We start from the raw sequence: 15,706 nt of genomic DNA, 5'->3' as shown, positions 1-15,706 counted from the left end.
GTTTAGAACATTGAGGGGACAGATTGTTTTGAGGAAAATATAAATAAAGACCAGAACTCTATGGTAATTGTATTTATTTAAAGAAATTAAATGAAGATTTAAATGGATTTAGGGGAATAAAAAAAAAAAAAAAAAAAGAACAATAAAAGAACAAGAATAAAAATAATTGATCTGAACTGCAAATTATATTTTTCTTTTACAGTATACACCCATTTCATTTTTATTAGTATTCCTAATACACCGAAAATGCAAAACTGAAAAATGCTCTTGTCTCATCGTATTCAATCATAAATTACATGAATTATGTAAATGACAGCACTACTTTCAATTCAAAACGACGTTTGCATCACTGGAAATTGTTGGTCATTTATGTTAGTGTAAAACAATTGTCAAATATTACACATTTAGCTCACTGATCGATATAAATGTTTTCTGTTATAGATCAGTGGTTTAGGTACTGTACTTATCCTTGATAAAATATTAGATGTGTAGATTATAAGCCATTTTTTATTAATACTTCAGAACATAGAAACACCTCATCCCAGAAATCAGTAGCAGTGCAGTTTACATATACTTGCAGTGTAGAAAACTTGTTTAGAAAAGGCTGTTTAACATTTAATAAAGTAGACTATAGTTTATGAAATAGCTGATTATGCATTCATAGTATCTGAGCCACTGGAGCTGTGTGAAGATGTAGCTGCTGAGAGAGCGCTGGCTTCAGATATGTTGTACATATCTGCAAATAGACATTTGCACATTATTTAAATTATTATTGTCTATTGTCAACAATGTTGACCTACTAAAGCTATTTTGACTAAATAAAAGTCTGTATAGTAAAATATGTAAACAATTGTATCCATTTCAATAGTAAGACTTACTTCTTCTCCGCATCCTTTGAAAGAAACCCAGTCCGCTTGAAGATGATGGTCCTGCACTAGTACTCTGTAATTTAAAGATTTAAGATATCAGCTGTAAACTGAGCACATCTATCATCTGGTAGCATAACTGAAAGAGTAAAAGCCAACTGTAAGATGTTTAGCAATATCTCATGGATCATATGCATTGTTTTGTTAGTATTTACCCTGGTACGGTTAGAGCTGGTAAGGTTCCTTAGTGACAGTCTTCCCGCCAGAGCCTCACGGATCTGCAACCATATAGGACAAAACGGGTTAAAGCACTGAAGAAGTACTGAATGACTCAAAAATAGTTTCAATAAAATGATTCTGACAAAATGTCTTGTCAAATTGTCATGAAACAAAAATTAATTCATACCTTGCTGTCTAAAAGCGTTCCAAACACCAAAATAAAGAATCCCTGCACAAGTGATACAAATATATGAGGAAATTGTTATAAGTAAATAATACTAATTGCTGTTCAATTTCATATTAACAACAAATAAATATCTTATTTTGCATGATAATACGCTGTTGTGAGGTTTTATAATGGATTGTTAGAATAATAGAATATAATAATTAGTAGTAAGTAAAGAAAGTAGTACCTGCAGTGAATTGAGGAGTGCAAACACCACATGAATGCCTAAGTCTTGTGACACCATGGTTCCAATGCCAAATCCCCATGTTAGACCAAAGATAGGAGTTAAAATGGCCACACATCTGGCAATGACCACCAGGGCATGTTTCTCATCTGGTTGAGTTGCGGCACCGACTCCTCTCCTCAACATCTTGTACAGAACCACAATCAAAACTACAAGGTTTATGGCTACAATAGTGAGAGCTGGGATCACAAATGCCAACAGGGCCTTTGATTCTAACCAGTTCAGCCAGCATGCATTTCTTTTGGAAATATAATTTTGAGGTCCAGCTGTTGAGGCAACAGTGATGACCGCTATCAGCAAAGGTGCACCATAACTGACTATGAAGGCGATGGCCATCATTTTGGCCCTTGACATTTGAGACAAGACCATAACTGTACGGTAAAAGAGCAACAGCGCTGACATTAACATCCAGAAGAAAAGAGCCAGGTAAAAAAAGTGCATGAAGAAAACCGCTGGACTGCAGCGACCCACTGAGGTTGGTTGTTCTTGTTCTGCGATTGCAGCTCCAATGATAAAACAGATGTTTGCGATCAGCAGGGACACGGCAATGTTGACTATGGAGACATGTCGCATGTAGGATGTGTCATTTCTTGTCATTGACTTCCACACAATAATCTCGATAATGAGGCACAAAATCAAGCTGGCCATCGAAATAGCTACACCGATGTAAGTTATATAGGCTAAGGCTATGTTTTTAATGGAAAACGGTGACATTAAGATTGAAAAAGAGGTTGTGTGGTTGCATTCACATGTAATCTTGCCAGTTTCATTCCCTTTACTTATATAGGGCTTTACTTCACACCCAGTGGAATCCCATGCATCAAGATTAAAGTTCCAAAAGACACACTGAGAATTTCCCAAAGACTGATCAGTAATGTCAAACGCAAAAGATATGTTGTTAATTGTTTTGCTGTCAATCTTAACTACAACCACATCTCCATTGATGCGCACATCTGATTTGCTACTGTTATTACTACTACTGGTAGTAGTATTACGAGTAGGTAGGATTTTGTCAAGAGTTGTGAAGACTATGATGGTTATAGGGGTGGATATAGGAATCTGTGGAATCTCAATCTCGGTAGTTGAGTTTGGCAGGTTTGATATTCCACTATATGAGGTGCTGGTTGTTACAGTTCTATTCAACTCAAGAGATGTTTCATTAATCGTAAAATTGCCATCTGTGAGACGGGCTGTTATGTCCTCAATAGCTCTTAGAAGTGCAGTGCTGGTGTTATCAGTCCTGCTGTTATTGTTCAAATTTTCCCATGAACCAAAGGCCAATTCCGAAACAAGGATATTCACTGTGTTAAGGAAACCCTGGAAATGAAAATCATGTTTAGTAAAAACAATTTTTACAAATATTTTACCACTAAAAATGTTTTAGCCACAATTTGACTGATGTCTTTTGTGCATGCACACTGTAATGTACATACCTCCATCACAAGCTGATTAATGATAATGTTTTGTGAAATATCAGCAACTTTTATAAGTATTTCAACAATTGTTAGGACAGTCAGAGGAGACTGTGAAATCTCATTATCATTCTTCTCTGTAGCATTACTAAGTGCAGCCACAAACTCTGGTATGTCCTGCACCACCAAAGCCTAAATTACAAAGTAAATATGAAATGTTAATATCAGAAATATTTTTATCAGACAGTTGATTATTTTTTATTTTTCATAAAAAGATTAAGATTACCTGAACTTCCTTTTCAAGGTCTAAGATAACTTGAAGTATACAGTTTGACTCTTCGGACTTCCATTCACCTGATATACATCTATATTTTATGGTGCCTTCCTTGCCTCTTTCACAGGGCCCTGTCAAAGTTTCACCTTCCTTTCCATCTCCAAGCGTTTCATTTTTACAGCTAAACTCTAGAGAAAATATTTGTTTAAGAAAAATTGTTATTTCTTTCAGACAGCTGAAACAGAAAAACTATGTCAAAGGATACCAAAAAAAACCTGAAGGTTCACTCACTTTCGATTACTTTGTTAACTGTAACATTTGAACTACCATAGCTGAAACCTTGAAGCGCCAGGTTCTTGAGTCGACATACAAAGGTTTTACTCCCACAATTTCCGTTTTTGATTATATGATTTAACGTGATGCATCCATCCTCTGATTGTATGAAAGAAGTAAATACAATAATTTAAAACACATGAAAACATGCTGAATTGAACAAAGCAATTCACCGCGACTGAAAACTCCAGTCAGCAACTTTTGTATGTACAACCTGGAGGTGTCACATCATCATCAGAAGTTGTTTGGGTCCACTCCACACTGTTTTTTTCTTCACAGCATTTCAGTGAAATAGTCTGGTCTTCACACTGGAACTTTCTTTCATTTTGACCCACTATGATATTGGGAAGTGGTTCAATAACTATATCTTGCCATTGAATGTAAGGTATTGTCCTGTCTATGATACATGTGTATCGACCTGCAAATAAAAAATGCATATATACACAAGTTTATTTATGCATTTATTATTTTCTAAAGCAATAAATTAGACTGGTTTACGTAATTGTATTTATTCAATAACTTACCTACATATGCTAGTTGAAAGCAATGTATACAGTTATGCTATAGCATCATACTAGTGGAACATCATACTAGGACGAGAAATTGTTTTTGCTAGACCACACTTTTTCGTAAAAAGAAAGTGAATGGAATCCAAAATGTCACAAAAGGGACCATTAAAGTTTAATCAAAGTAGTGCCTATGACTTGTGTACTACTGTATATTCTAAAATTCATACCCTCTGCTGATCTCATTCAGCCAGTTCATTTTATTTAACATCTTAAATTTCGGTCTGCTCATCACACAAAACTAAATTTATCAGATGGAACAAAATTGGTAACACCTTATAATAAGTATACACTAATAAAGTACAGTGCATGACATTTCTCACTAGCGAGGTAATAACGGCGATCATGATTTTATGTGTAATATAGTTTAGCAAAGTAAAATCTACATGACATTTCTCACTAGTAATAACGGCGCTGTTCTTGAAGCAGATGAACTTCATGAACAGTTTCGCTATTAGTAGAGACGCTGCTGCCGAACTCTGAGATGCACGAACACATGCTTAATCTCTTTCTCTCTCTCTCTCTCTCTGTGTGTGTGTGTCTAATAACTCAATTATTAACTGCATTAGTGTCCCTCCTCCACATTATATATAAAATTAAAATGGGATAAAGAATTAAAGACTGAAATACCAGAAACTAAATGGTACGACATGTGGATAGTACACCAAACTACCACCAGCTCACAAATATCAAAATCAAAAGCAAACAAGTGTCCAGACAGCAGGCTTGCTGGAGAAAGTGAAGTTGTGAGAAAATTCACTCTTTTTGGGATGATGTCCATGTAGTTATGTCTGAAGTGTTTGGATATAAAATACCTAGAACCCATTTGTTTCTACTTATGGGGAATATTAAGGGCATAGTACCCAGAAGTGACCAATATTTATGTAAGATTCTTCTTGTGGCTTGAAAATAGACTATAACGAGGAATTGGCTGAAAGACACCACTTTGAATAGTAAACAATGGTTTGGGATTATTGAAGAAATCCTGGTAATGGAGGAACTTACATATAATCTAAAGATGGAAAAAAAGTGCTTTCAAAATGGACTGTGAAAAATGATTGATATATAAAAAGAATATAAAGACATCTTCAATTAAGTAAAGAGCAATTTTTATAGGAATGGTTAACCTCACCTGTTTAGCTTTGTTTTTCTGTGTTTTCTTTTTTCTTTTTTTATATATATATGTGTATTTTTGTGCACGCTGTGCAACACATACTCGACATGTTTATGCTATATGTATAATTTTTATTTTCCCTTCCTGTTAATGTTTTATTTTCATTGTTAAACATGTAAATTAAACTTATTAAAAATAAAAGCACAAAAAAAATTAACTGCATTATTCTGCTATCAATGGCTCAAGCCTCCTTTATTCTAAAATTATGTTTTGGAATTAGCAACGGAGGTGTTGGATGAGATGCAAGAAATAAATCCTGCACACAAGTGTGTTTTAAGGACAAAAACCTGATGAATGTCTTGAAATACAACATCTGAACAACGTCTTGAGAGGTGGTAACCGTAGTATAAGTGGAATAATTGACTCCAGTCCATTGAATTATTAGAAATAATGCACACCAGAGGTTTAACATTTTTGTGTCGTGGTCGCATCACCACCAACACAACACAAGCATGCTGCTGTAGTAAAGCTGCAGCTTTGTCTAAAAATGATATGGTAACACTTTAGAATAGGGAACACATTCAATATTAACTACGGCTTTTCCCTCAATAAATTCCTAATTTGCTGCTTATTAATAGTTAGTAAGGTAGTTGTTAAGTTTAGGTATTGGGTAGGATTAAAGATGTAGAATAAGGTCATGTAGAATAAGGCATTAATATGTGCTTATTTAGTACTAATAAATGGCTAATATTCTAGTAATATGCATGCTAATAAGAAACTAGTTAAGAGACCCTAAAATAAAGTGTTACCAATGATATTATTTGTGGACACGTTCAAGACGTCTAAAAATGACTTCTTTATATTGTAATTGGAGTTGCTGTCAAGTCAGCATCGTGCACAAGACAGCAATGTACAGTATAAGACCAGAGCCATTTTTAACGAAGTATAAATCTAAGAAATCGTATGTGTATCAGTATATTAGATCTGTGAAACAACGTCTCTTGGGACATGGCGACAACACACTAATAACGCAACTCAACCAGGTCTTGCCCCCTCTTACTTTTCTTACATATGCCTTGGGCGGGATTTATTTAAATGTGGGATATTGTGATATGTACTTTCCTGGAAAAAAACTCACAGCTGAAATCAAGGTGTTTGAAGGAGTTGAAACGGTGCTCACTGATATAGGAAATAACTCCCTGCTGTGGACTACAGTGCTTTGTAACTTTGCAGATCTTTTTCATGCAAAAAAAGCAACATTATGCACAGTTAAAAGTGTAAAAAAAGCATAATAGGACCTCTTTATTTGAAAAAGTAATCTATTGAAAAAATTATCTGAACTTGATAAATCTGTATAAAAAAAAAAGATTTATACTTTAGATGGAAAATTATTTTTGCTTTAGTATGCTGTACTTTTAACAAATATACAAAAAAAACAAAACATATATGAACAAAATAATAAAAATAACCAACATGACACTCAGTTATCCGGTAAGTCTGTGCACACTGGGAAACAGATTTGATCAAATATAGATGAAGTAATGCTAATTCTATGCAGTAAACAATATGACATTAATACAACTTACTGTACAACTTTAAACTTAAAATTAAATTGAGCTTGCGTTTGTCTCTGCTTCAAAAACTTATCAAAACAGAAAAAAAAAAACTTATTGGTCCCTGTTGAAAATGTAAACATGTCAAATATTGGCAGATATATCAGCCTTGGCAATGTAACGGTCAAATACTACTTTTCGCCACCACAATGTGACAATGAAAACATTGAAGGATTATGCTATGATACTGTCATGATGTGTTTTTTTTTTCACATCTCATTTTGTAGTCTGATTGCTCAGATCCCTAGTCACTTTCACTGTATGGAAAAGAGTGGTCAACATTTCTTATTTTGTGCTCCACGGAAGAAAGAAACGTTTGGAACAACATAAGAGTGGGTAAATGAGGACCACAACTCAGTGAATACATAGTCTAAGTTGATTATAAGCTAGAGCAATTAAATAAGCCTCATGTTTTAATTATATTCAAGTATAGTGGAAGCAGACCTTATAAACAAAGGTAGGCGGTTCCATAGCTTTGGGCCAGCTAACACAACAGCTTTAATCTTGACTTTACAGGGACAGTCAACATGTAAGATATCGTTGATAGGACAAAGATATGTGTGACTCACCTCTGTCATGCACACTGACGCTCTTCACAGTGAGAGTGCTACTGTCAGATGAAATAAAGTATTTATTGGTGTTTAGTGGAGGATCTTCGTCATTCACTGTCCATCTCATTGTACCCTCAACAGAATCTGGGCGTATGCATTTTAGCACCATATTTTGCTCAGGATACCATTTTTCTGCAGTGGACAGGTTCCTTTGTTCTGAAAGTAAAGTCCACAAACCATATTTTACCTTTTTTATATTTAGTATGGATTTGCTGGTTCTTTAACATTTCTAAAAGTAATATTAATGCTTATAACAAACCAGAATTTTGTAAGCAACAGATTGTAATCAATAAAAAAAGATGATCAAATTAAGAAAAAAAAAAAAGTAAGATTAAATACTGACTAGCCTTACCACTTTCAGCAAAAGCATTCACAGGTACAGTGAATCCTTCTCTTGTGAGAGTGTTGCCGACCTGTTTGTTTGCCTCTGCAAAATCAGGGCTGTTGGGGCTGCTGGTTGTTGATTCAAATTCATAGTCTGCTATAATGCTACCAGGCCTATGGAGCAACACAAACCACAACAATGAGAACGCACTGTTTTAACACAAGAGGTAAAAAAACAAAATCAACCTTTTAAGTGAAAGACCTTACCTAAAACGAGTAACTTTTACTGAACCTTTTTTATAGACAGGCACATTTTTGTAACTTTCTTCAATCTGTACAGAATAACAAATGTACATTAGGAAGTTTACCTTAGCTATGATAAAACTGAAATAAAGGTATGTCATTTTCAAGATGAATTACTCTATGGTAAGAACCAAAGATATATAGATGACACCTGAGCATACAGAAAATGATATTTGGGCTGCTTTACTGTCAATAAACAGACTGTATCTTTATTGACTGTTAATTATTTATCTAATGTGATTTAGAATGACAATAATTCAAATATCCTCAGGAAACACAAGAAAGATTAAGTAAAATAAACATATTTGCCAAAAAAAACTAAAAACTAAAAAGGTATACTCTGTATTACAAACCTTATAATTATCATTTGTACAGTATTTGTTAAATTAAGCTTAATCAGTATTTTTTTTCTTTACAAAAAATGAAACTACTCACTGCTGATTCAATTTTACTGGCATAGCGTGTGAACATCTCATCTTTGTTGTTGTTGAGACTGGTATCAAAAACGTCTTCTAGTCTCACTGACATTTGAAGAACTGTTAAAAAAAAGTACATTTATTCATCTGTTTCAGTCATATGACTTTTTTCATTCTTCCGCCATATTTATGACCAACAGCAGGGCAAAGTAGAATCTGTTCATGTTCATGAAAATGTTGGCTGAATGGAAATGTCATATGACTGTAATTGCTTTATAGAACAATTAATAATAATACAGTATAATAATAATACAATATCAAATATTAAGGCCTGTTCACACCAAGAACGATAACTATAAATATAACTATATTAACGTTTATTCTAAGTACATGCTCATCTGCCACTTTAAATTCTCGAGCTTGTTATAGCAGGATTGATTCTAACTGGGTGTTTTTATCATTCATTAGCTGGGAAAAAAAATCGTTCTGAAAGTGATTCCAATGATATTGTTTCTCTGTGCCTTTATCGTTATAGTTGTGGTGTGGACTCTATATTCTTTAACATTGGGAATGATTTTTAGAACTATATCTTTATCGTCATTTTTATAGTTATCGTTCTTGATGTAAACAGGCCTTTAGACTTGCTGGGCTGGGCTATACATACTTGCTGCCACTATTGTCAGTTCAGAATATTTCAGGAAAAAAAAAACAAACAAAAAAAAACCTTGCATTACTTCTTTACGATTTTGTAACAGATGAAATTATAAATGTGTTATTAGAGCAGAATGAACAGAAACACATACACAGTGTCTTTGCTGGTCTTAGTTGTGGCTATAATTAGTTTTCCTGAACATTTAAAGCAATAAATCCATTTTAGACATTTTTTTTGTACGATTTCTTGAATTGCATGAATCCCGTAAGCAAATTTACTTTTTATGAACTTTTTTTTTTTTAATGAAGTTCTGTGCAAAATTAGTACTTGACTTCAAAGAGTTGACGGTATTCATATAAAAATAAGAAGCTATCATTGGTAATTTAATCAATTTAAAGCAAAAAATCTCTGTTATATGTAGTGTTGCTTTCGTCAACGAAAATTATGACTAAATATCGTCGTCAACGAACCTTTATTATGTGACGAAAACGAGACGAGACGAGACGAAAATGCTGGTCATGTGACAATGACTATAATTAAATGTATAATGCAATATCGTTGACGAATAAAAACGAGACTAAATGTGGTTTACAAAATAAAAACTATGCTAAAATTGGCTAAAAGAAAATTTAGGTTTCGTCTATACTGCTAGGTACTTATACTATATTGACTGGGTTAAATAGAATTGCATTTCTAAAAAGAGACTAAAATACAATTTTCATTGACTAAAACTAGACTAAATGTCATCAGTTTTCGTCGACTAAAACTAGACTAAAATGCTCAGACTTTTAGTTGACTAAAACTTGACTAGACTAAAAAGAGTATGAACGTGACTAAAACTAATAAAAACTAAAATGACAGTTTCACACAAAGACTAGACTAAAACTAAAATTAAAACAGGCTGCCAAAAACAACACTAGTTATATGTCTTGTCATTATATTGGTTTTGTGCATTTTTTTTTTTTAAATAATTACTTCATTACAGATGGGGCTGATATGAAAATGTAAACATATCATCAATAACTTCAAACTTGCAATAACTGTAAAAAGGATCTATTACACGTGAGTAGTCATCAAATACATTGTGTGGTATGTAATTTTTTTGTTTGTTTTACATTACATACCACATGTTGTTGCAGAAAATTACTTTTACAAAATAACATTGCAGCTAAAATCTGTGTTGAATTAGTACTTCACTTTATTACTGTAGATGGGACTGATGTCAGAATTTATCATTCTAATAACTGTAAAAAGTTAATATAAGTGTCGTCATCAAATACATTTTCTGGTATATCAGTTTTTTAACAGTACATACCTGTTGTAGGTTTTGTTACTGGTATTACTGCTGAAAAAAGAACAAAATGAATTTTATTTTAAAATGTAATATAAACTTTTCATTTTAAAATGTAATATTTATAATTGTAAAATGCAGTTTATTTATTAAAAAGATGACATTAACAATCAAATTTTAAAAATTACAGTATATATATTTTCCTGACTTGTGCACTTACATTATCCCAAATGTTTCAAAGAATGTTTAAATCCAGAGAAATAAGCAATTTTAACTAGTGACATTGACCGCGTCCATAGTGTCATTGTGTCGACTGCCAATGACGTCATAACCCCTCGATTTTTTCTACGACAACTCCCATGATTCCACACTCAGTCACGCCGTCATCAAACTACGCCTTTGCCTCTTTATTTATTTTGAATATGCGCCCTCCAGCAGCGAAAATTTAATTTTGTGCTTTAAGAAATCTTTGCATTTATAACTTAATGAATTGCATGATGCCAACTATCAAATTTATCTTAAAAATAAATAAATAAATAAATAATGTTTTCTACTAAAGTCCGTGTAAAATAGGTACTTCACTTCCTTACAGTTCACTTCAAAATGTAAAAATGTCATTACTTGTACATGTAAAATGTAATTTATTAAAAAAAAAAAGATAAAGCCAACAATCAACTTTAAGCTTAAATGACTGTACATGAGACTTATATCAAAATGTATAATTCTAATAACTGTAAAAAGGCTATCTTATAAGTTTGCTGTCATCAAATACATTTTGTGGTATATAAGTATTTTTTAACAGAACATACCTGTTGTTGTAAGTGCAGGTATCGTTACAGCTGTTGTTGGTGGTACTGCAGAAAAAAAGAACCAAATGAACTTTTATAATTTTAAATAAAAGTAATATTTAAATGTATTTATTAAAAAGATGACACTAACAATAAAAAAAAAAAATCAGTTAAAGGGATAGTTCACCCAAAAATGAAATTATCCCATGATTTACTCACCATCCGGGGATCCTAGGCGTATCTGACATTCCTCTTCAGACGAATCCAATCGGACTTATATTAAAAATTGTCCTGGCTCTTCCAAGCTGTATAATGGCAGTGAATGGTGCCCCTGTTTTTGAAGCTGAAAAAAGTGCATCCATCCATCATAAAACTACTACACACGGCTTTGAGGTGATAATAAAGACCTTCTGAAGCAAAACGATGCTTTAGTGTAAGAAAAATATTGTTTTTTAAAAATGTATTAACTGTAATCTCCAGCTTCCGGTCGCTCAAGCAGGCGTTCGAGAGTACGACGTAGGCGTAGCAGAAGGCGCGATGTAAGCTCCGGGGAGAATAGTGTAGTCTCGCGAGAACCAAGTTTTGTTTACAGCACAGGGAATCCACATGAACTACATCTGTAGTTTGTGCCGTTGGCGCTGCAGCCGGTGTAGTCTCGCGAGAACCAAGTTTTGTTTACAGCACAGGGAATCCACATAGTTTGTGCCGTTGGCGCTGCAGCCGCCTCCATCTCGCGGAGTTCCTGGTCGGTATACTCTGGTTCAAACAAATATGGCTGAGCAAAAAACTAATTCTCCTCTTGCCTTATATCGAAATCCTCTGACATTTTTACTCTCTGCTCTGTGCTTCCGCGTTCGTCACTCTCTCCCCGGAGCTTACGTTGCGCCTTCTGCTACGCCTACATCATACGCTCGAATGCCTTGTCGTGAACATGCCTGCTTGAGCGACCGGAAGCTGGAGACTACAGTTTACACGTTTTATTTAAAAAAATCTATATTTTTCTTACACTAACGCATCGTTTCGCTTCAGAAGGCCTTTATTAACACCCCGGAGCCGCGTGGAGTAGTTTTATGATGGATGGATGCACCTTTTTTTTGGCTTCAAAAACAGGCGCACCATTCACTGCCATTATACAGCTTGGAAGAGCCAGGACATTTTTAAATATAACTGCGATTATGTTCGTCTGAAAGAGGAATGTCAGATACGCCTAGGATGCCCTGAGGGTGAGTAAATCATGGGCTTATTTTCATTTTTGGGTGAACTATCCCTTTAAAGGTAAACTAAGTATTTAAATGTTTATATTTTGTTACCTATATTTTGTCCTCCTAAGCAACAAATGCATTTTGTGGTATATCAGGTTTTTTACAGTACATAACTAGTGATGTTGTAACTGTTGTAGCTATAGGTGTTGTTACAGCTGTTATTGTTAAAGAACTAAATGTTTGTCTAAAAAGTTTTAGAATTATACAATGTAATATTTGTCATTGTAAAATGCAATTTATTTCTTAAAAAGATGACACCAACAGTCAAACACAAAACAGCAAAAACTTACAAATTTCAACAGTTAAAGGTGCACATATTTTGCAACAAATATAAATAAGTTAATGATGTTTGGGCAAAGCCCAGAGTTTCAGGTAAGTCCGTCTGAAGCTTATGTTTATTAACTTAATTAAACTGCAAGATCAATGCAAAGATGTTCAAAAAGGAGGACGTATCCTAACCTGTTTTTAATTGCTACTGATCCTTGGTCATTTTTTCTTAATAACTGCACTGAATTTTAATTGTTTATTTGGCTGCACATAAAAAAAAACACTTGCAAAGCTTCTTCATGATAAAACACATAACTGAAATGAAAAACCATTAATGGGAAAATATGGAACTCTGAATAAATATGCTCTCTTTAAGCAACAGACCTTAATCAACTTAATACTAACATTTACATCTTTGAGCAACACCTCATATTTTGTTTTTGAATACACATATATTGGTAATGTTACTGTTGACACTGAATTAACCAAAAGAAAAAACAAACTAACAAAACAAACTATAAGCCTCTCACTCTACCCTTTCTTTGTCATGATTTGGTCCTATAAGCATTAGCTGTAACTCATTCTTTGGCATCTTTACACTAGAATACTTCATTTACAAATAACGAAATCCAAAATCATGTGAATACACAGTAAAAGCAATTATTTTAAAACAGTTCAATTTCATGGAATTATAATAGTAGGCCCACACACTGATGGTGAGTCAAACATTTATGAATATCTAATATAAAATAATTGATAGTGAAAGGTTACAGTTGACAGAAGATGAAGGCAATACAAACAGTAAGACAGTAAGAGTTTCAACTGTCAATCCTACCTTTGCATGTGTTATTGCTGTTTATAGGGAGGTTTGGGTCGGTTACATTATATCCACTCATGCACGAGCAATTGTAACTCCCAACAGTGTTGTTGCAGATTGAGTTTGGACCACAGACGTCTGATATCTCAGCACATTCATTCACATCTATATATAAAAAAAGAAAGCGAGAGAGAGATGAGACAAAACCCAACAAACTTGTCTGTTGCCATTTGTCAGTATCTGTCAGTGCAGTGTGAACAGGCCTTTAAAGGTTACGATGTTATATAACTTTACAATTCAAAGCTGCATTTCCAAAATTAAAATTTAACACCGTTTATTAGAATGAATTATTTCATCTTATAAAATCTTTATTTAAAAAAGAGAGAGAGAAAAAAAACCCCACAATCTTATAGTTAACACTATAACTATATATAGTTAAATGAGAGTCCATGCATGCTACTCTGTCTATATTCAAAATACAGCATAACCCAAGGGTGTCTATTGTTTTTAGATCATAAAAATATTAAAGGTATACATTTTTATTAAAATGTTTTTTCCTAAGCCAGTTTATTTAAGTGAAATCTTTCCACTGTAAGATATGCATGACACAACAGAATGTTGCAAGTGCTTAGCAACAATATCATAAACAGGTGTTTCACATTACAGTTGTCACTATATAGTGTTTTTCAGCACAACTGAACACTGTATTGACCAATAAGGGTGCTTTCACACTTGGTTCGATTTCCTGGTCTGAACCCATGTTCGACTGATCCCCCACTGGATTGTGTTCTAATTGTGTTTTTTTGTTTCCAAACAATAGTGCATTTCTGTCATCAGAGTGGCAGCTGTAACGAATAAGTAACTTTGCATGCTTGCTTCACTTTTGTACTTTTGATTTTGAAAATCTTGTTTTGATGCCATCACAGAATGGCACAGGTGTCTATTTGTCACAAATGTAATGCAAAGGTTCAAAAGAACGTGGGAGTCCATTTCTGCTGAAGGCGAGTGGAAATGAGATATAAATTCTATCTGCTTGCAGTGTGTCAGTTACGCTTGCCAGGAAAGTGAGTGAAAAAATGCATACATAAAAGGTTGGATCAATCCATACGTCATCAATAGCAACATCATTGGAATGAATAGGAACAACAAATTGGAACTGAGAAAGATCAACATTTTAAATGCAAAAGACCAGAAAACCAAGATTTTGAGATCTTAGTGCAACTGTATACAACAAACCTCCATAATAAAACATTTACATTTTAAGCAGAAATTAGTAATGTTACTGTTGACACTGTATTAAACAGAAACAAACTAACAAAACAATGAATTTTATGCCGCTCATTCCTCATTTTCCTTGTCATGCATTTGTATTATAAGCAATAGCTGTCAATCATACCTTTGCATGTGTTATTGCTGTTTATAGGGAGGTTTGGGTCTGTTACATTATATCCACTCATGCACAAGCAATTGTAACTCCCAACAGTGTTGCTGCAGATTGAGTTTGGACCACAGATGTCTGATATCTCAACACATTCATTCACATCTATAATTTTAAAAAAGTTACAGGAAAAAGAAGTTTGGGTCACTCATACAAACTATATGTAAAGGTCAACTCAATCTTTGACATCTTTTCAACGGAAAAGAAAATGCTTACAAAAATGAAAATGAAAAAATGAAAAAATAAAAATCAATTGAATAAACTGTAGCTAATTATTCAAAGTTAGAGTAAACACAAATCTAAATAGAAAATGTACCTCTACATGTGTTATCGATGCTGATAGGGAGACTTGAGTTTGTTGCAGTGAATCCATCCAGACATGAGCAACTGTAACTTCCAATTTCATTTGTGCAGTAGGAATCTGGACCACATACATATGGACTGAACAGACATTCATTTATATCTAGAGGAGGAAAATCATTTACATTTTTCAGTGCACACAAATATAAATATGTAAAAACATAACATGAAAGACAAATCTCACAACATTCATCTACATCTACACAAGGAGAATACAAAGTACAATATAAACATTTTTTAGCACAAAAGACAAGAAAATCTAAGATTTCGAAACTGTCCTCCCAAAGAAAAACAGGTCTATAAAAAAAAA

At 33.6% G+C, this 15,706-nt stretch overlaps 1 protein-coding gene across 1 annotated transcript; it reads right to left on the bottom strand.

Annotated features, from left to right (window-relative positions):
- Positions 1 to 207: 207 nt before the first annotated feature.
- LOC107719104 (adhesion G-protein coupled receptor F1-like) lies at positions 208 to 15,440 on the bottom strand. Its single transcript, XM_016526439.1, has 18 exons — positions 15,353 to 15,440; positions 14,995 to 15,141; positions 13,617 to 13,763; positions 11,274 to 11,318; positions 10,489 to 10,518; positions 8,541 to 8,641; positions 8,070 to 8,134; positions 7,831 to 7,976; positions 7,437 to 7,634; positions 3,789 to 3,992; positions 3,533 to 3,673; positions 3,254 to 3,429; positions 2,989 to 3,159; positions 1,499 to 2,872; positions 1,273 to 1,314; positions 1,082 to 1,144; positions 879 to 942; positions 208 to 736 (listed from the first exon to the last, which is right to left on the bottom strand). Exons 2-18 carry the CDS (start codon positions 15,053 to 15,055, stop codon positions 651 to 653), a joined length of 3,114 nt encoding a protein of 1,037 aa, XP_016381925.1. The 5' UTR covers positions 15,056 to 15,141; positions 15,353 to 15,440; the 3' UTR covers positions 208 to 650.
- Between the last annotated feature and the right edge of the window lie 266 nt (positions 15,441 to 15,706).

This window comes from Sinocyclocheilus rhinocerous, unplaced genomic scaffold (assembly GCF_001515625.1).
Source record: "Sinocyclocheilus rhinocerous isolate Xijiao unplaced genomic scaffold, SAMN03320098_v1.1 scaffold3470, whole genome shotgun sequence".
NCBI lineage: Eukaryota > Metazoa > Chordata > Actinopteri > Cypriniformes > Cyprinidae > Sinocyclocheilus > Sinocyclocheilus rhinocerous.
The sequence above is the reverse complement of the archived record's forward strand: the minus strand, read 5'-3'. Positions and strand labels throughout refer to the sequence as shown.

Coding starts and splice junctions, on each gene's coding strand:
- LOC107719104 (XM_016526439.1), bottom strand. CDS start 15,055: ATGAGTGGATATAATGTAACAGACCCAAACCTCCCTATAAACAGCAAT. Junction 7,635..7,830: donor GAATGCTTTTGCTGAAAGTG/GTAAGGCTAGTC, acceptor CTTTACTTTCAG/AACAAAGGAACCTGTCCACT. Junction 3,430..3,532: donor AGTTAACAAAGTAATCGAAA/GTGAGTGAACCT, acceptor TATTTTCTCTAG/AGTTTAGCTGTAAAAATGAA.